The sequence below is a fragment of the Rhinolophus sinicus genome, chromosome 17 (genome assembly GCF_057876585.1).
Source record: "Rhinolophus sinicus isolate RSI-liver-muscle chromosome 17, RSI-T2T, whole genome shotgun sequence".
In the NCBI taxonomy this organism is placed as follows: domain Eukaryota; kingdom Metazoa; phylum Chordata; class Mammalia; order Chiroptera; family Rhinolophidae; genus Rhinolophus; species Rhinolophus sinicus.
Genome location: NC_142517.1, coordinates 10,987,788 through 11,004,821, shown reverse-complemented (window position 1 = coordinate 11,004,821; position 17,034 = coordinate 10,987,788). Strand labels below are relative to the sequence as shown.

Here is a 17,034-nt window from a genome sequence, read left to right as displayed (position 1 = left end):
TTTCTTAGCCAAGCACCGGTTTAAAAATTAATGACTGTTTAATGGACACTTACTTCTATTTCCTGTGAGTTAAGCCATGCTTTTTTCTCTTCTTCTCTGGTAGAAATCTGACAACCAGGACAGTGTCTGCTGCAAGAGCCAGCTCTACCAGATAGAAAAGTGCAGGCCCAGCAAAGAGCCCTATGAGGTGAGTAACGCCCCCCACAGGCAGAACCCAGGATCTCGCGGAAGAGTGCATTTCTATTTTGGGAGGAGACTGGAAAGAAAACCAGTAATTATGGGACATAGAAGTAGCCAAAGACAAATACTTGCTTAGTTGAGCCCTTGAGAAATGGTTCACAGTGGAGCCACCATCGCTCAGTCCCCAAACCGCAGTTCTCAGCTGTGGCCACACATTAGGGTCACCAGGGGCATTTAAACATATGGATGTCCAGGCCACACTCCTACCAGTTCCATAGAATCTCAGGGGCGAGGTCCGGGGCCGGGGGGCGGGGGGATCAGTATTGTTTTAAAGATGCCTAAATGATTTCATGGAGTAGCCAAGGTTGGAATCCACTGCCCGGTCTCCAAAAGGTAAAAGCAAGTGCTCAGAAACAAAAGGGAATGTTACCACTTGGCATCAGGAAAAGAAAGTAAGGTGAGGAACGGAAAAAAGTTTTGGACAAAAGCTTGATTTTCCAGTCAGCGGTCCCTGGTTACTTGATGCTACCTGGCACATACCTGAGAGAAAATACCAAGATTCTTGGATTTCAGAGTAAAAACTAGTACCATATGGCCAATTGTTTTAGACCCCCACATACATGATTATAAAGAGACTGTGCCTGGGGACTCCAGACCCAGGGCCAGGACCCCCAGGTGACCACGCTCTCCACCCCAGACTCCTCACACGTCATTTTGTCAAGCGGGGCTCCTCCGTGTTCTCAGTGATTTCCCTGGGAACCCACTTCTGATTCCCCCGCCGTCCTGCAGCCTCCCCCTGAACCCTCCAGCCACAGGAGCCTCTCCTGCAACACCCAGGAATTCCTTTTGGGGAGAAATCAAAAAGCGGCCCTACATCTGTGTCCTGCAGGGGGTCCATGGGCTTGCCCACTTCCCTTTTCCATTGTCCAGCTCAGAGTTTTCATCCTGATTCCACAAGCCTTGCATGTCACCGAGAAAGGAAATATCCCGGTGTTTAAGAAGTGGCAAGGCTGCCGTGAGGTTGTAAATGAACACTGCTCTGAGCTCTTTGGCAGCAAGTGGGACACGGCCTGGACAATCCAGCGAGGCTGGTGACACGGGTGCCACATGTCAGTGTGACAGGAGCACTGGGAAGGGGCCACCCTGAGCATCGAGGCCAGGGGACAAGGGCGCCGCTGTCCAATCTACACAGAGCCCGGGAGATGGCACGAGTTAAGGAGGCAGAGGAGAGGAGACGCTGGTGACCGAGAAACCAGCAATAGTGACAGGCGCTCAGGGAGGGTGCAGGAGGCATGTAGGGAACCCTGCAAGGGAGACCATGGGAAAGGTCAACTGTAACACGGTCAGTGGTGTCAGCTGAGCAGCTGGTTGTCCTGGGACCTTAGAGAGAACAGCTTGGTGGAGGTGGCAAAGGCAGAAAAGAGTTTGTGTGGATTTAGGGGGAGGGGGAAGAGTGGACGTGAAGACAGCATACATCTCTCTGTCGATGACACTGGCAATGAAAAGGAGAGCACATGGCCCCTGCCCGAAGGAGGAGTGAGGGTGGGGGAGTAGGGGAGGGGTGTGGAGTGACAGCAGCCAGGGTGGGGCTTAGCCGCAACCCCAGGCTGGAGGCCTCCGTCCTCTGAGACAGGCTGCAAGGCCCCAGCATGATAAGGATGGACATAAGCTTTTGGAAGGTAGGTGCGTGGGCTGGGGCTGAGCTGCAAACCCACGCGTGGCTTTTAGGCGGAGAGCAGGAGAGCGGAAGTGGTGGAGGGGGCACATGCCCCTGAGCTCCAGACCCTCTGGCCAGTTGCTTACTACACCTCTTGCATGAGTGAAGGTTTTCTCAAATCTAGCACACCTGAAACCAGCCCTGACCCCATTCTCTGTCTCCAGATGCCACCCCTCCCGCAGCACAGGGCAGGAACCAGGTGTCCTTTTAGCTCCTTCCCCTCATCCCAGAGCCAGTCTGTCACCAAGATCTGCCAAGATGACTCCCAAAGCTCTCTTTTTCCCATCCCATCCTCCCGCCCCGGGCCCAGCCACCATCACCTCTGCCCTGGACCTCTGCCACAGCCTCCTAACGGGCGTCCCTGCTTCCCCACGATGGCCTGGCGCTCTCTTCTTCCCCTGCCAGCCAGAGTGAGCTATTGGATCATGTCCCCTCCCTGCTTCCTTGCCGTGGAAGGTAAACTCCGTGATGTGACCACTATGCCATGGGTTGGACTGGCTCCTGGCTTTGTGCTCACTCCCACGGGCTTTCAGATTTCTGTGCTCTGGGCTGCCAGAGCTGTGCACACTCTGTTTCCTCTTCCAGAATGTTCTCCTCACCTCTTTTTACTAAGTTTATGTCTTTATAGCTTCAGATCCCAAGGCAGTGTCAGTTCCTCATAGACCTCTGCCATCGGGTCACATCCCTCCAGTACAGGCTGTCACACCACATTCTGCATGACTTGCCCCATTTGCAGAGTTTCATTTGTTCAGGGGTTATTTGATTAACATCTCTCCCCTCCTCTGGACTATGAATTCCTTAAGAGCAAGGACTGTGTCCCTTTTGCTCCTCACAGTATCCCTGGAGCCTCCACAAAGCCTGGCATGCAGTAGGTGCTCAATAAATATTTGTCAAATGAACAAATGAAAGAATAAAGTGGACATCAACCCAAGTCTGAGAAAACAGATAGAGTTGGGGCAGCACCTGGAGAAGGAAGAACATCCCAGGTGGGACACCTAACTTGATGAAAGCAGAAGGAACAAGTTGCACTGTCATCACGGCAAAGATGTGCCCTAAGACAGGGAGGGGCCTATGACTGCCGCTTGCTCTGAGGGGCGTCACCTTAGCTGGGGCCCAGGGGGGCAGAATTCACTGTTAGGCCCTCCTTTCTCTTGATTTGCATTTGACTCTTCAGGGCCTCAAGTAACCCTGCAAACTTAGATGCGCCATCCACGTGCCCCTGGGAGTGGCCTCTAAGCCACTTGGCTGATGCCCTTGTCCTAGGTTGCCCTGCGGTTGTGTGTTTGAAAGTGTCAGAACAGTGGTGGGATAGGGGCCTCTTTTTTTTCATCCAAATGATTTTTCTTGGATGATTATTTCATTTGGCCTGAAAATACATGGTGTTTTAAACATTTGTTAAAATATTTAACAGCCGGAGTTTAAATAGGAACACTAATGGGAAACCAGCATTTCAATTTTCTGTGATCCATTTGTTTTCTCCAAAGTGCGACAATACTCCTGCTAATTAAATTAGAGGCTATTAGTAGACTTGTCTCCCTTGGAACCTAGAAAGTGAATGGGGCCAGTTAGAAAAAGTGTTAAGAAAGTCTAAAGAGCCCAGATTTTCTAGGTGGAGCCCATGCAGAGCCCCCGTGGGCTCCATTCTGGTTGCCGTCAGCTGGTCCAGGACGAGAAGCTGGTGGGGCTGGGGTGGGCTGGGGTGGGGAGAGGGGCGGTGGCTAGAAATTCCAGGTTGTGCACCAGTTGGCCGGGGAGAGGCTCAGGGCCGTGTCCCCATGCCGAATGCAAGCAGGCCTGTTTGTTCTCAATTCCACTTCTTTTTCTCCTAGGAGACAAAGGAGCTGAATTAAGTTGAAAAACGTTCCCTTTTGGGATTTCAGTGCTGTGATGTTATGACTTGACCACTTTCTTCACCTCTTCATCCTGTAAAAGGCAGAGGTTATGTCTATAAAAGTGGGACACTTCGGTGAAGTGTCTTATCTAAGAACACCTCAGCCCCGTGCCCCAGGGACTCCTCTTTCTAAAAGAGGGGGCCCTTGAGGACCATGGGGGGTCAAGGCCGGGCAGTGATCACTTTTAAATTGGCTTATGAAAACCAGATAGAGCCAGAAGCCATTTTTGTTAGAGTCCTTAAGAATCATGATAGTTTGCAGACGAATGTCCACTAGATCCAGGAGGGCTTCTGTAGTATCAAAGGAATAGAGCAGTTTTGGAAGAAAAGTTGTGCCGAGGGTAGCAGAGGGACTGTACGAGTTTGCTGGGGCTGCTGTGACCAAGCACCACACACGGGGCCCCTTGAACAACAGAAATGTACTGTCGCACAGTCCAGAGGCCGAAGTCCAACATCAAGGTGTTGCAGGGCTGGCTCCTGTGAGGCTGTGAGAGAATCTGCCCCAGGCCCCTCTCCTGGCATCCGGTGGCTGCCGGCACTCTGTGGTTCCTTAGCTTGTAGGAGTAGCACCCCAATCTCTGTTTCCACCGTCACATGGCGTCCTCCCTGTGTCTGTGTCCAATATCCCCTTTTTGTAAGAGCTCCAGTCACATTGGTTAAGGACCATCCTAATGACCTCATTTTAACCCGACTTCCTCTGTCAAGGTAACACCCACAGGTCCCTGGCAAACAACAAGGAAAGCCAGCTTTCACGTGCTCCACTGTCCCCAAGCTTCACAGGGGACACAACAGGCCTGTCCTGACCCTATCTTCGAATAAGGTCACATTCTGAGGTTTTCGGGGTTAGGACTCCAACATATGAATTTGGGGGGAATACAATTCACCCCATAACAGGGACTGTAAGTTTAAACGTAAAATATGAAAACGTTCGCACTGTGTCTTACTTCAAAATCTATACAACTCTTTAAAATGAAGTTTGGAATCAAGTCAAACAATCCAGACTATTAGAAATCAGAAGGGTAGTTACCTGGGGGACTGGGAGAGGCCATGGGTGGAGGTAGGAGGGACTTCCAGGTGTGGGTGGGTTTTATTTCTTGATGTGGGTGCCTTTTCCATGAGTATTTGTGCTGTTTGAGAAAACGCACTGGACTTCTCACTCATTAGAGCACTCCTCCTTATGTGTCTTAGGCTTGAATAGAAAACTTACCTAAGCGCATCTATTCCGTGTGTGATGTAGGACATCTGCTGCCTGCTTCCACGATGATTTAGGAGTTTGGTTTCTTGTCTACAAACATTGAAATGAATAATTCTCACACAGAGGTGCAAGTGGTAGGAAAAAACAGGTGCAGCTTCTTGAATTGCTGAAAAATGCTGCTTTTCACAGGCCTCCTTGGACACCTGGACTAGAGACCTTGAATTCCATGCTGTGCAGGTAAGAATCTGGGGTTTATGATGGGTTAGTCAGAGTTCTCCAGAGAAACAGAACCAATAGTGTGTGTGTGTGTGTGTGTGTGTGTGTGTGTGAGAGAGAGAGAGAGAGAGAGAGAGAGAGAGAGAGAGAGAGAGAGAGAGAGAGATACTTGGACACCCAGGGAAGAGTTGAGGTCTCAGCTTGCGTTCCTTCTTCCTCAGTCTTTTTCTCTCAAGGCCTTCACCTGATTGCACAAGACCCACCCACACTGTAGAAGATAATCTGCTTTACTCAAAGTCTACGGATTTAAGTGTTAATCTCATTTTAAAAATACCTCCACAGCAATATCTAGACTGGCGTTTGACCGAACACTGGGTACCATGCCTAGCCACGTTGACACATGAAATTAACCGTCACACATGCCCCTGAAGGTTGGCAGATCTCTGCCCAGGGCTCTGGGCTCCACACACCCCTGTCCTTGCCTTCATGAAAACATGCAGCATCCTGTTGTGAGTGGGTTTATCAGAATCCCCTCGGATCAGACTGGTGCTTTCGATGTTTAGTCGACTGTTGCTGTACCTATACACTTGGCTCTGCATTCGTGTTTCTATCTGTATGAGAAATGGGGTTTGTGACAGTCCAGAGCTTTCTGGTTCAGTGGCCTAATTTGTGAACCAAGCCCTCTTTTTCTCAACTCATTCGATGTTTTTCCTACGGCAAAATCAGGCCATGGCAGCTTTCCCTTATGTGATGGGCAGCAAGGAATCAAAACCAACCATCAAACCACAGCTGGGCCCTGGACCATCTCAGGTGCTTACGGTTGTGATGTCCCAAACAGCCAGGTGAGGTCAGTTCATCATCCACGGGACGCCAGGCTCCAGGAGAGCCATGCTGAGCTGCCCTTGGTAGTTACTCTAAGAAAACAGCTTCGGCTTGTCCAGAGTCCCCAGGGCTCCTCTGCTGCCGGCCTCATTCCCCGTGGTCCTGTTTCATCGCATGGGTGGCAGGGTGAATTTCCTGGGCAGTAGCTCTTCCTGCAGCCTGGGGAGATGAGCAGGTGCGGCCACATCTGTCCTTGTTAAATTGATGAAGCAGGTGCGATGTGAGTTTCATTTTTATACTCCAAGAGTTGGAAGGACCCACCCTTTTGGTTACACTTCCCCCCTCAGAGGGAAGTGACTTCCTGCGAGTCACCCTCTGCTGTGCTCACAGGAGGAAAACCAGGAAGGAAGGGGGAGGGGTGCAGCTCTTTGGAACTCAGGAGGCTGGAGTTGCAGGGAAGAGTCTGAGGGGACCAGCTGCCGGAAGATCAGATCAGGGTCCCAGGACCGCCTTCCCCTGCCCACTTGCTGTCACCCCTGCAGACCTCTCCCTCCAGAAGCCTAGTGGATCATCCTTCCCTGGCTTCCTCCTCTCCCCCATCAAACCATCCATGACGATTTGAGTCTTGGTGCAGAACTCTTTATGGGGCCCCATTTTCAAAATGTTCAGTTTTGTAAATATGCACGCACACAGGCAGTGAGTGGTTTAAAGAAAACAAGAAGCTGTTTTGTGTGGGGCTTGCATCGGGGGCCTCCTGTGGTCCCCTCTCCGATCTGCCTTGGGGGGCTCGGGACTGTGAGTGGGGGTCCAAACTGGACCTTTTGAACCGACAGCTTTAGACCCATCGCCTGCCCTCAGGCTTGCGGGTATATGAGAAGCACCTCTGGAGAGACCCCACAGGCTGCAGCAGGCCTGCTGAGAGGGGGGCACGGAGTGGGCACCGCATGTCAAAGGAGGAGCATAATTAATCCCTCTGAAGATCTGTTTCTGTTATGTAAGGCACTTTAGTATCTTGCTGCCTAGGGAATCTCTTTTGGAGAAACTAGGCCATGCACATGAAAAGGTGTAATTAGATGACCCACTGCATTTGATAACCTGTGCTTGGAGGTCACTAAGATTGGCTGGTTGTAAACAAACACGTTTGCTGTGGGCCATGGACCCTTCCACGTGGACCAACCCAGCAGTGTGTCCCCAGCAGGGAGTGGTCAGGTGGTCAATTCCTGGCATCCTCAGAGAAACTGGTCACTATGAAATCACGCATTATTTTAGGCTGGAGGAGGGGGTCCAGGGGGGTTGGGGAGAAAACAATCAGGTGCAGGATCCTGGGTTTAAGTTCCACAGGGTGGTCAGAGCAGGGGGTTCCCCCAATTTTCAGTCCTCAGTCCATTTCCCTTTCTTTGGCCCCCACAACGGGCTTTCTGCTTGTTGCCAAATACCTTGTTGGTTGTAAGACAGAATTCTAGAACTAGCCTCAGTCTCTTTCTATAGAAACTCATGCCTTGTACCCCTCTTGGTGCTAATGAACTCCATCTGGGTGGTGATATGCCCCCCCCCGAAATTTTACATCTTGATCCTTTAGCTTTTGAGAACCCAGGGAGGTTTGGAAAGGAGCCGAGGTGAACCCATGGAGACGCCAACAAAGCAGCCCAAAGGAAGGTGTGCTCGTGGTCAGAAGAAAGCAGTCCTGAAAAGGAGGGGACTGCAGTTTTGTCTCTTCTTCTAAACACTGTTTTACAACGTATCACCAAAGTGCGTTTGATTTCTTTATTCCTGTTTAAGGTGTTAACAGGTAGACCTGTTGACTTTTCTCATAAAAAAAGAGACGTAGAAAGAACAGAGCAAAGGGAGGAAATTCTGCCAGACTTCTCAGGACAGGCTCCTTTGATGCTTGGGGGGAGAGGGGAAGCACGAAAGCTCATTGTCTTTTGCCTAGAGGAAGGGAGCCTATTAGCATTTGCAGACACCGGAGAGGGAAATGTGGAGGGTTGTGATTGGCCCTAACCAAGGCGACCTGGACCAATTGGGCCCCTTTCCCCTTCGTAGCATCCTGTACGATGACCTGGGACACGAAACTTCATCCCTAGCATCGCGGATACCCACCTGGAGCCCTAAGACTGTAGTGTGGTCTCTGTCCCCGGCAGGCTCTGTGTCCGTCCTTCCTGTCTGCCGCTGGAATCGCCTGGCCCTGCCCCAGGCGCCCAGAGGGCAGCGTGGAGTCAAGGATTAAGAACTCTGAATTGCAGAGCTGTGAACGTCTGAGTTTTCCTGCCACACCTGGGTGAATTATTTAGCCACTCCGGCTGTCCCCCTGTCTGTAAGAGGGGATAACAGAATTTGCCTCGTCAGTGCAGGTCGTGCTTTTCCTACAGTGTCTGGCACTCCGAGTGTCCTGGAGGCTGGAGGTGGCTGCCCAGACACTGGAGAAGGAGTTGATGGAAGTGTCGCCTCTCATTTCTTCCCGCGTCCCCCCTCCACTGGGGACAGGCCACTTCAGCCAAGGCTGAGACCCCTCACAGTGACAGTGACAGTGAAAGCTCAGCTCAGCTTCCCCAATTTCCATTTCTTCCCTGTCCCCCTTTCCCACTCAGACACGAGACATACTGATCTTCAGTCCATAAAGGCTTTGAAGAGCCTCACGGGAAAAGGCTGCACCAGTGCAAGGAGATGTTTCCTTGAGAAGCTTTGCAACAACATCAATGAAAAATAGATGAGCTCCCTTGAATTGCAAATGTGGTTGAAGTTTAAGGCAAAAATGTGAAAATCTGTTTCTGTTGTTTGTCCCCCTCTTTCAGGGTGAGGTCAGGGATTCAGTTAGCTCTGTTTAACAGTAAACATCAAACAGTCTTTAGGGCCAGAAAAAGAATAACGTTTTAGTGGCATCATCCTTCCCAGAAGCTTGAACTTAGTTCGTTTTAATTCCTTTCGGTTTCCACTCGCATTTTTTTTTTTTAACATTTCGATAACTATTTATTAAACCTTCTCTGTGTACCTGGCTTTATGCCCGAGGCTGTGGGTTTGAAGATATGATAGTCAAATTCACTCCTGTCAGAGAGATTATAATCGAGTTCAGTGAAGGCAAGATTATAGCAAAAATGGCTAAATCGTGTCATTTTTAAGTATACAAGTAAGGCTCACATGACCAGAGGGTGGAAAAGAGTCAGGCACTCAGCCAGGGTGGTGCAGGGCCCCCTGGGTTTCTTGTCCACATCCTCGGCTTGACTGAACACACAACAACTGAGGGTTAAGATGAAGTGGCTACATTTTCTTTGCAAAGTTGCCTTTGTGAAACCACTACTACGGGGAGAATGTTAGGACTCTACTTTAAATAAGACAGCAGATTTCTAGAAGTCCTCATCTGCTTTGCCTTAGTTTGTTCAGAATGTTCTAGAATAATTGACCTCTAGGGATGACCTGGCCCTTTCTGGAATACCTCAAAGCAGCATAGTGCAGGGAGCTGGGGATGATGGAAGCCTGTTTGTGGCCCAGGGAGAGGGAGGTAGTCTCCCTGGAGCATCCGCTGGGCCTTAAGAGCACAGAATTGTGAAAAGCTGGGATTTCTCCAACCTACAGGGATAACGCTTCAGAGAAGAATCGCATTGTATATTCTCGTGTGCATTTGAGTACCTATGTTTGCTTCTGATTTGAAGGATAAAAAGCCCAAAGAACAAGAAAAAAGAGGGGATTTTCTTCATCGGCCATTTTCCAAGAAGTTGGACAAGAACCAGCCCTCGCACAAACAGCCCTCTGCCTCGCTCATCACGCAGATTCAGAACACCAAGGCCCTGCTGAGGGACCGGAAGGCCCCCAAGTCCGGCTTTCCCGACAAAGGTGGGTCAGCTCGGGGTACTCTCCAGGCATCTCGTGTTGGCTACATGGCTGCTGTGTGCCCCTCATGGATGGTTGTGTGGGCCCCTGGGACAGACACTGTTCCTGTGCCTATGGGAAAGCAGACTTAATACACCTCCATTAATCTGGAAGCCATCAAGGTCCAAACTGCGTGATATTGGCCACCTGTACAGGCAGGATATGAGAAAGCCCAGATGGGGTGCACAGTATTGTAGGAGCAGAGATGGGGTACACAATATTGTTGGTGCAGAGATGGGGTGCATGGTATGGGTGCAGAGATGGGGTACACAATATTGTGGGTGCAGAGATGGGGTGCATGGTATGGGTGCAGAGATGGGGTACATGGTATTGTGGGTGCAGAGATGGGGTACACAATATTGTGGGTGCAGAGATGGGGTGCATGGTATTGTGAGTGCAGAGATGGGATATACGATATTGTGGGTAAAGAGATGGGGTGCATGGTATTGTGGGTGCAGAGATGGGGTACACACTATTGTGGGTACAGAGATGGGTGCACACTATTGTGGGTACAGAGATGGGGTATAAGGTATTGTGGGTGCAGAGATGGCGTGCATGGTATGGGTGCAGAGATGGGGTGCATGGTATTGTGGAAACAGATCAGGGTATAAATTATTGCAATAGAGATTGGGGTGCAGGAATATAAATTGGGTTGCAGTAGCAGAGCTTGGGAGAGGTGGTATTATAGGAGTAGATATTTTGGGGTGTATTGTATTGTGGAAGCAGATATCAAGGTGCATGGCATTGTGGGAGCAGAAATTGAGGTACATGGTATTGTGAGAACAGAATTCAGGGCATAAGGTACTGCAGGAGTAGAAATTGGGGTGCAGGAGTAGAGATCAGGGTGCATGGTGTTATGGAACCATGGACAGCTTTCAGGCTGCAGGGGCAGAGATTTGGGTATGGGGCCTTCACCAGGAAAGTGGACCCTGAGCGGGCCTGAGGTAGGATTGATGGAGTTTGGGCCCTGGGGTAGGGGGAGGTGCTCGAACCCCAGCTCTGCGACTCCTTGTTGCCCAAGATTCTTACCCTCTGAAGATTTTAATTGGTTCATTTACTTGTGAAAGGAAACCTACCTGTCAGAGCTATCGGGTGGATTAAGGGAGATGCACATGTGGGCTTCTCCCCCTCTTTCAGAGTCCATCACATCAGATAACTGATAAACACGAGTCTCCCTGCTCTGGGATGAGCTCTGAGGGGTGCGGAAAGGAAGCACTGCGCAGGCTTAACTCGCACTGCGAGAAGGGAGGGGGTGCGCAGGGAGTGTCCTGAAGCCAACTGGGAGGAGGAGAGCTTCTTATTACTGAAGGGACGGGAGAGATTGTGCAGTCCAATCTTCAATCCCTTTATTTTAAATATGAAGAACTGAGGGTCAGAGAGGGCCTTGGCTGTCTGAGATCAACCAGTGCTTCCCCGGGGAGCAGGAAAGTATCAGGGAAGTTCATACCTGGTTCTCACCCAGAGAAGAACAGTTCCATTTGGTTCGGTTTCATTGTCTAAGTTTCAGAAAGGCAGGGACCCTGGAGGAAATCTGCTGGTCCTCCCCCCCGTAGTGGATTCTCCTTTCTGGCTTTGTAACCAGCAGCAAATTCAGGCTCTTAACCATGGCATTCTATGGATCTCCCCATGGAAGTCTAGGTCAGTGCTACGTCTTTTGGGGTAACTGTGACACCCCAAAGCTGGAGTCCATTCCGTGGTACTTTCCTTGTCTGGAGCATGCACGCTCCAGTGCCCTGGAGCCCACGTAACTGCTAGCACTGAGCACGCGCTACGTGGCGGGCACTGTTTCAAGCTCTTCACTCAACCCAATGAGATTTTTCTCACCCTCATTTCTAGAGACAAGGACATGGGCACAGAGACGTGTTCAGAGAGCTGGTGACTGGTGGAGTCCAGATTTCCAGCAGGTCAGCCTGGCTCTAGAGCTTTCTTTCCTGAGCAGTGCAGTGTCCTGCATCCTGATAGGGATGGAGGAAGAGGAGCAGATGAACTCACGGGGTCGTGTGGATGACCACACCCTTTGCTGGGGTGATGCAGAAGTGTCCGGGTCCATGCCCTGGGGGCAGGGAGGTCAGTAGGGCACCTGAGGGAGGCATCTTCACAGGATCTATACCTCTGGGAAGTGAAGGAAGCAGGATTGGGCAGACGGAGAAGCTGGGCTCCAAGCTGGGGGCACGCAGCCATCTCAGGAAGGGGAGGGGCTGCTCACATGCCAGCTGGGATACTGGAGACATTAGCCCTACATGAAATTTACTTCTGTCTGCCTGTGAGTCTCAGGCACCTGTGCTGGCCTGAGGAGGAGATTTTCTTTGGCATCTGTGTATGTATTTACAGAAAGTGAAGAGGATTCCCAGGGCTCTCGGGTGTTCCCAAAATCGCTTCCGGTGGGCAACAGCTTGCTTTCCTGCTGCTGGGCCTTGATGGGGGCTTATGAAATGTGATGGTAGAAAAAGGAAGTTCAGACAGAGCTTGTTTCACAGGAACTTGGCGTGATTTCTCTCAGCTCCAAATGGGTGGGGGTTTCCCCTTTCTTTTCTGGCACAGTCTGCAAGCCTGGATTCCAGTCTGTGCCAACTTGAGATGGAAACCTTGGGGATTGGCTCATGGCCTGAAATACAGAGATGAAGAGTGTTTCACCCCCATTCAGAATTGGATGAGGCTTCCGTCAGGTCAGAAGTCATAAGGGAACCTTCAAAAGGAAGGGAATTCTGGTACGGGCTACACCTAGAATAGACCTTGAAGACATTATGCAGGTGAAACAAGCCAGACACAAAAGGACAAATACTGTAGATGCCACGTACATGAGGTGCCTATCCTAGTCAAATTCAGAGACAGAAAGTAGAATTGTGGCTGCCTGGGGCTGGAGGAGGGGGAACGGGGAGTTATTGTGTAGTGGGTACCGAGTTTTAGATTTGCAAGAAGAGTTTGGTTTCAAGATTTGCAAGAAGAGTTTTTAAGGTAAGTGAATGTACTTAGCAGGGTTGAACTGTACACTTAAAAAATGGTTAAAATGATAAATTTATGGTATGTATTTTTTACCCCAATTTTTAAAAAGTCTTGAGGGAGCTGCTCCTTCCAAACCTCACAGGTCCTCAGTGAGCTGGGCTTGGTCAGTGTCCTTCCAGCAGTTTTGTCCTTCTGTTGAGCCATGTACCTTTTTTATTCAAAGGCTCTTTGGCAGTGTCCAGAATTTTAAGCAACGGAAAGGAGAGCAGATGTTAAACTGGTGCCACGAGGCAAACCAGAACCCAGGAGACCTCCTGTCACCAGCCTTCTGTCCCCTCCATTCTAGAAAGACCATCTGGTCCCTGTGGGGAGAGCCGGATGCTGAGGTCTTTCCTTCTTGGTTCCTCCTGACCTCCCCATGTAGCACACTGTCTCAGTCCGCCTGGAGGCCAGAGCAGGCGGGGGAAGGGCCGTGCCCACTGTGTATGTGGCTGTCTTCATGATTTCCTTTTTTCTTTCTTGGTGTGCAGATTCCTTTGGCTGCCGCAATATTTTCCGTAAAACCTCAGACTCCAATTGTGTGGCTTCTTCTTCCATGGAGTTCATCCCTGTCCCACCTCCCAGGACCCCCAGAATTGTCAAGAAACCGGAGCCCCCTCAGCAGGGGCCTGGGAGCACCAGCATCCCCCCCAAGGAAGACCCTCTGATGCTGGATATGGTCCGCTCCTTCGAGTCTGTCGATCACGATGACCAGACAGAACTGCTCTCCCCGTCCCATCACTACAGGATTCTAAACTCCCCCGGGGGCTTGGCTCGCGGGAAACCCGGTGAGCGGACGCTCTCCCCTGTCCTGCTGCCCGGAAGCCCATCACCTCTCCAAACTCCTTTGCATCCCACTCTGGTCTCCTTTGCTCATGAAGATAAGAACTGCCCCCTAAAACAGGAGGGCGTGTGTTCCCCACCTCTGGTTTCCGGCAACGGCACCACGCGACCCCTGGGGAGCCCGAACTGTGTGACAAGCCGAGGCAGGTTCCCCATGATGGGCATCGGACAGATGCTGAGGAAGCGGCATCAGAGCCAGCAGCCCTCTGCAGACAGGCCCCTGGAGGCAAGCATGCCACCGCTGCAGCCCCTGACCCCCGTGAGCCTCTCCTTTGACATGGCTGATGGCGTCAAAGGCCAGTGTTAACCTGGGCCAGCAGTGGGACCGCGGGTCTTTCTAAGGAAAGCAGTGGAACAGCTCCACATGTCGGTCAGGGTGGGAAGATTCCAAGGCCTCTCGTGGAGTATCCTTCATGGCCATGCAGTGTCCCAGCTGTGGAACAGGTGAAATCCACAGACCCAAAGCCTGCACTGCCCAGTCCTGTGTAGGGACTCCCGGAGATGCTGGGATTCCCTAGGAGGGTTGTCTACGGGTGCCGCTGGTAATCGTTCACGTCCTCCTTCCTCCCACGTACTCACTGGCCCTCCACCCACCTCCCTCAGCTGGACTCAGGGGTGAACACCATGCATCGGCCTCTGGGTGACTCAGATTAGACTGTTACCAGATCTTTTTTCACTGTGTGCTCTGCTTGTGCCTCTCAGTGGATCATTCTCTTTTCAGCCATCAGCCAGAGTCACATGGGGGACTGATGGCAGTGTCACAAAGCAGTTCCTCCAGACCACGGTTTCCCTGCCTTTCGTAGAGGTGCAAACCTAGAGCACCAGGCCCCAGGAACCTCAGAGGAAGAGGGCAGGAACCTCTGCCACCAATACTGCCCCCTCTGGGCAGAAAGGGACAGCTGGGCAAAGACTGGTCCAAACAATGGGGACCCCAGTGAAAGGAAAAGACCAAAGGGGGCACTCATTTCTGAACTAGATCTTTTTTTTAAATTAGGAAAATACCTTTATTATTTTTTAAATGTTCCAATATTCGATGTAAAAACCTGAAAGAAGATTTTGACAGTTTTTTCTTTTTTTTTTTTTGGTTGAAACTTGCTAATGGTTAAATTATCTCCTCCAAAGATGATTTTTCTTTATGTGATGTCATTAAATCGAAGTAACATGATTTTTAAAAACCTGATGGAGCGATGAGAAGTGGTTCCACCAAACTCATATTTTCACGAAAGGATAAGCGTGGAGGGCATGGAAACTCACCCAGGTGGTGTTTTGTGGCTTGTGGCCTACGGTGACTGATGGCCCTGCATTTGTGCCATTGTATCAACATAGCCCTGATCCTTCCAGAAGGCATAGGACATAGTTTCAGTTGGTTATTCAGAAGGAGAGAAAATGGTTAAGGTTGAATTTGGATGCATCTGGAAGGCAAGTTACCTTTAAGCTGGCCCTGAAACAAGTGTGGTTTAGAGCTCAGCTAGTTTGCTGTGACATATGAGCAGGCTTGCCTGCCAGGGATCGTGTTCAAAATATAGTACTGTGTCTTCTTTGAGGAAAGCAGGCTTCCTCAAACAGGCTTGGAGTCCACGTTCTGTTTTCACACCTTTCACCAAGGATCGAACCAAAGATGCATCTCCGGTTCTGTGTCCCTGCCATCCCTGTGTGCGTTTTGTGGAACGCAGTGTTGTCTGACTGTGTCTAGCTGGAGCCTGCCAGGGGGGTGTCTCCATGTGGGGCCTGGGCCCTGGCACTTGCTGGGGACTGCTCGGTCATGAGCAGAATTGGGAAAAGAAGAAGAATTGGCACAGGTTGGAGAGCAGATAATTCAGGAGACAGATTACACCATGGTGTGGAGTCTTCAACTGTTGACTAGAGCAGGTTGACAGAAACCACTGCTTTGGCCACCCCAGGGCTAGTCCCCTCAGCTCACTGAAACAGGCCACGGACCTTGAGAACTGCAGAGCCCGCCTTCATTTCCGTGGCAGCCAGCCCATGCCAGAGAGTGGTGGAGTGCTTCTTCGTCTTTGCTCATTTACCAGTAGAGACCTCCCTCTGCCCCACACATCTCTGACCGAGCAAAGAGAGAGCAAATGTTTGGCTAACCCCAAAGCCACTGCGATGGCCAGTCTTGGCCGACCGTGACAACACCTGGAGCTGCTGCTTCCCCCTTGATGGGATTGCCTTGGCTCTAGGCCTTGTTAGGAGGGAGTCAGGCTCCTAGCTGTTGGTGTGATTTCTTTGTATGGCTCCAGACTGAGTTCTGGAACTTTCCATTGAAAAGAGTTTTTTAATCCAAGAAGAGAAAAGAAGCATCTGAAAGAGACCCTCTGTCCATTTGACATGAACACATTTGGTTTTGGATCACTGAAGAAACCTTTTTTGAAGATGGTTTCCAGCTGCAGGTGTCCCGCCGTGCAGGTTCCCAGGCTGTGTACCCGTGCCTTGTGAACTTGTAGCCCTTGATGTCTCTTTCTTGTATTTGACTTTCCTTGAGAACGTGAGCGTTTCTGTGTCACTGTTATCTCATTGGGACATGTTTCCTGTTCCTCAAATGCTTCAAGAACAGCTGTAGACTTTCATACAACTAACTGACCAGGTCACCATTGGTAACTTGAACTGTGAACTCAGGTTTATTCTGAACCCAGTGAGAGGTGAGAGGGAGTGAGGATGGGGGGTGAACTGTATTTTTTGTGTGAGCACCTGACAAATCTATGAAATCGAATGAAAGAAGAAATGTTAAATTCTTTATTATTTTATTATATTTATATGGAAAACTTGACTCTCCCTTTGGTAAGTATAAAGCGTGTTGTCTCTTTGACCCATAACTGTCTCTCATTAGTCTGCACCTGTGATCTCAGTCAGCCTGTAGTTACTGATGGAAATGATTGAACTGTCTTCGTGTGAAGTCCAGGAGGAAAAGTCACCTTTATTTGTACAATTTGGTCATAAGTAAGGACTGTATTTATGTGACCATTATTAAATGTATGTACTTTTATAATGACTGTGAAATACACTTTTCCCTCACTCTGGCTGCTTCATTTATTTGCTGATACGTCTTAAAACATCGAGTACATTGCAATTAGTTGTACCATCTTCTACATAAAGAAATGACAGGATGCAAATGGGAATCAAGTTGTTGGGTGTTTGAGGGCATTTTCTGCTCCAGGACTCCTGCTTCATTTCACCTGTAACAGGTATGTCTACAGAAGTCTATGTGACTGATACATGGCAAATGGCAGTTCAAGATGAGTCAGCATTTTTCTTTTTGAGGGGGGCAATTCGGCATTTCCTGTGAAGACTCTGAAAATGGCAAAGAAGAATGACATCTGTGAG

At 50.1% G+C, this 17,034-nt stretch overlaps 1 protein-coding gene across 1 annotated transcript in view; it reads left to right on the top strand.

Annotated features, from left to right (window-relative positions):
• The window catches only part of HUNK (hormonally up-regulated Neu-associated kinase), a 102,830-nt gene extending 86,100 nt beyond the window's left edge, over positions 1–16,730 (top strand). The window contains exons 8-11 of the mRNA XM_019730265.3: positions 104–187; positions 5,173–5,220; positions 9,669–9,849; positions 13,359–16,730. Coding sequence (XP_019585824.3) covers positions 104–187; positions 5,173–5,220; positions 9,669–9,849; positions 13,359–14,017 — 972 coding nt within the window. The 3' untranslated portion in view covers positions 14,018–16,730. The remainder of the gene's footprint in view (positions 1–103; positions 188–5,172; positions 5,221–9,668; positions 9,850–13,358) is intronic.
• Positions 16,731–17,034: the final 304 nt, after the last annotated feature.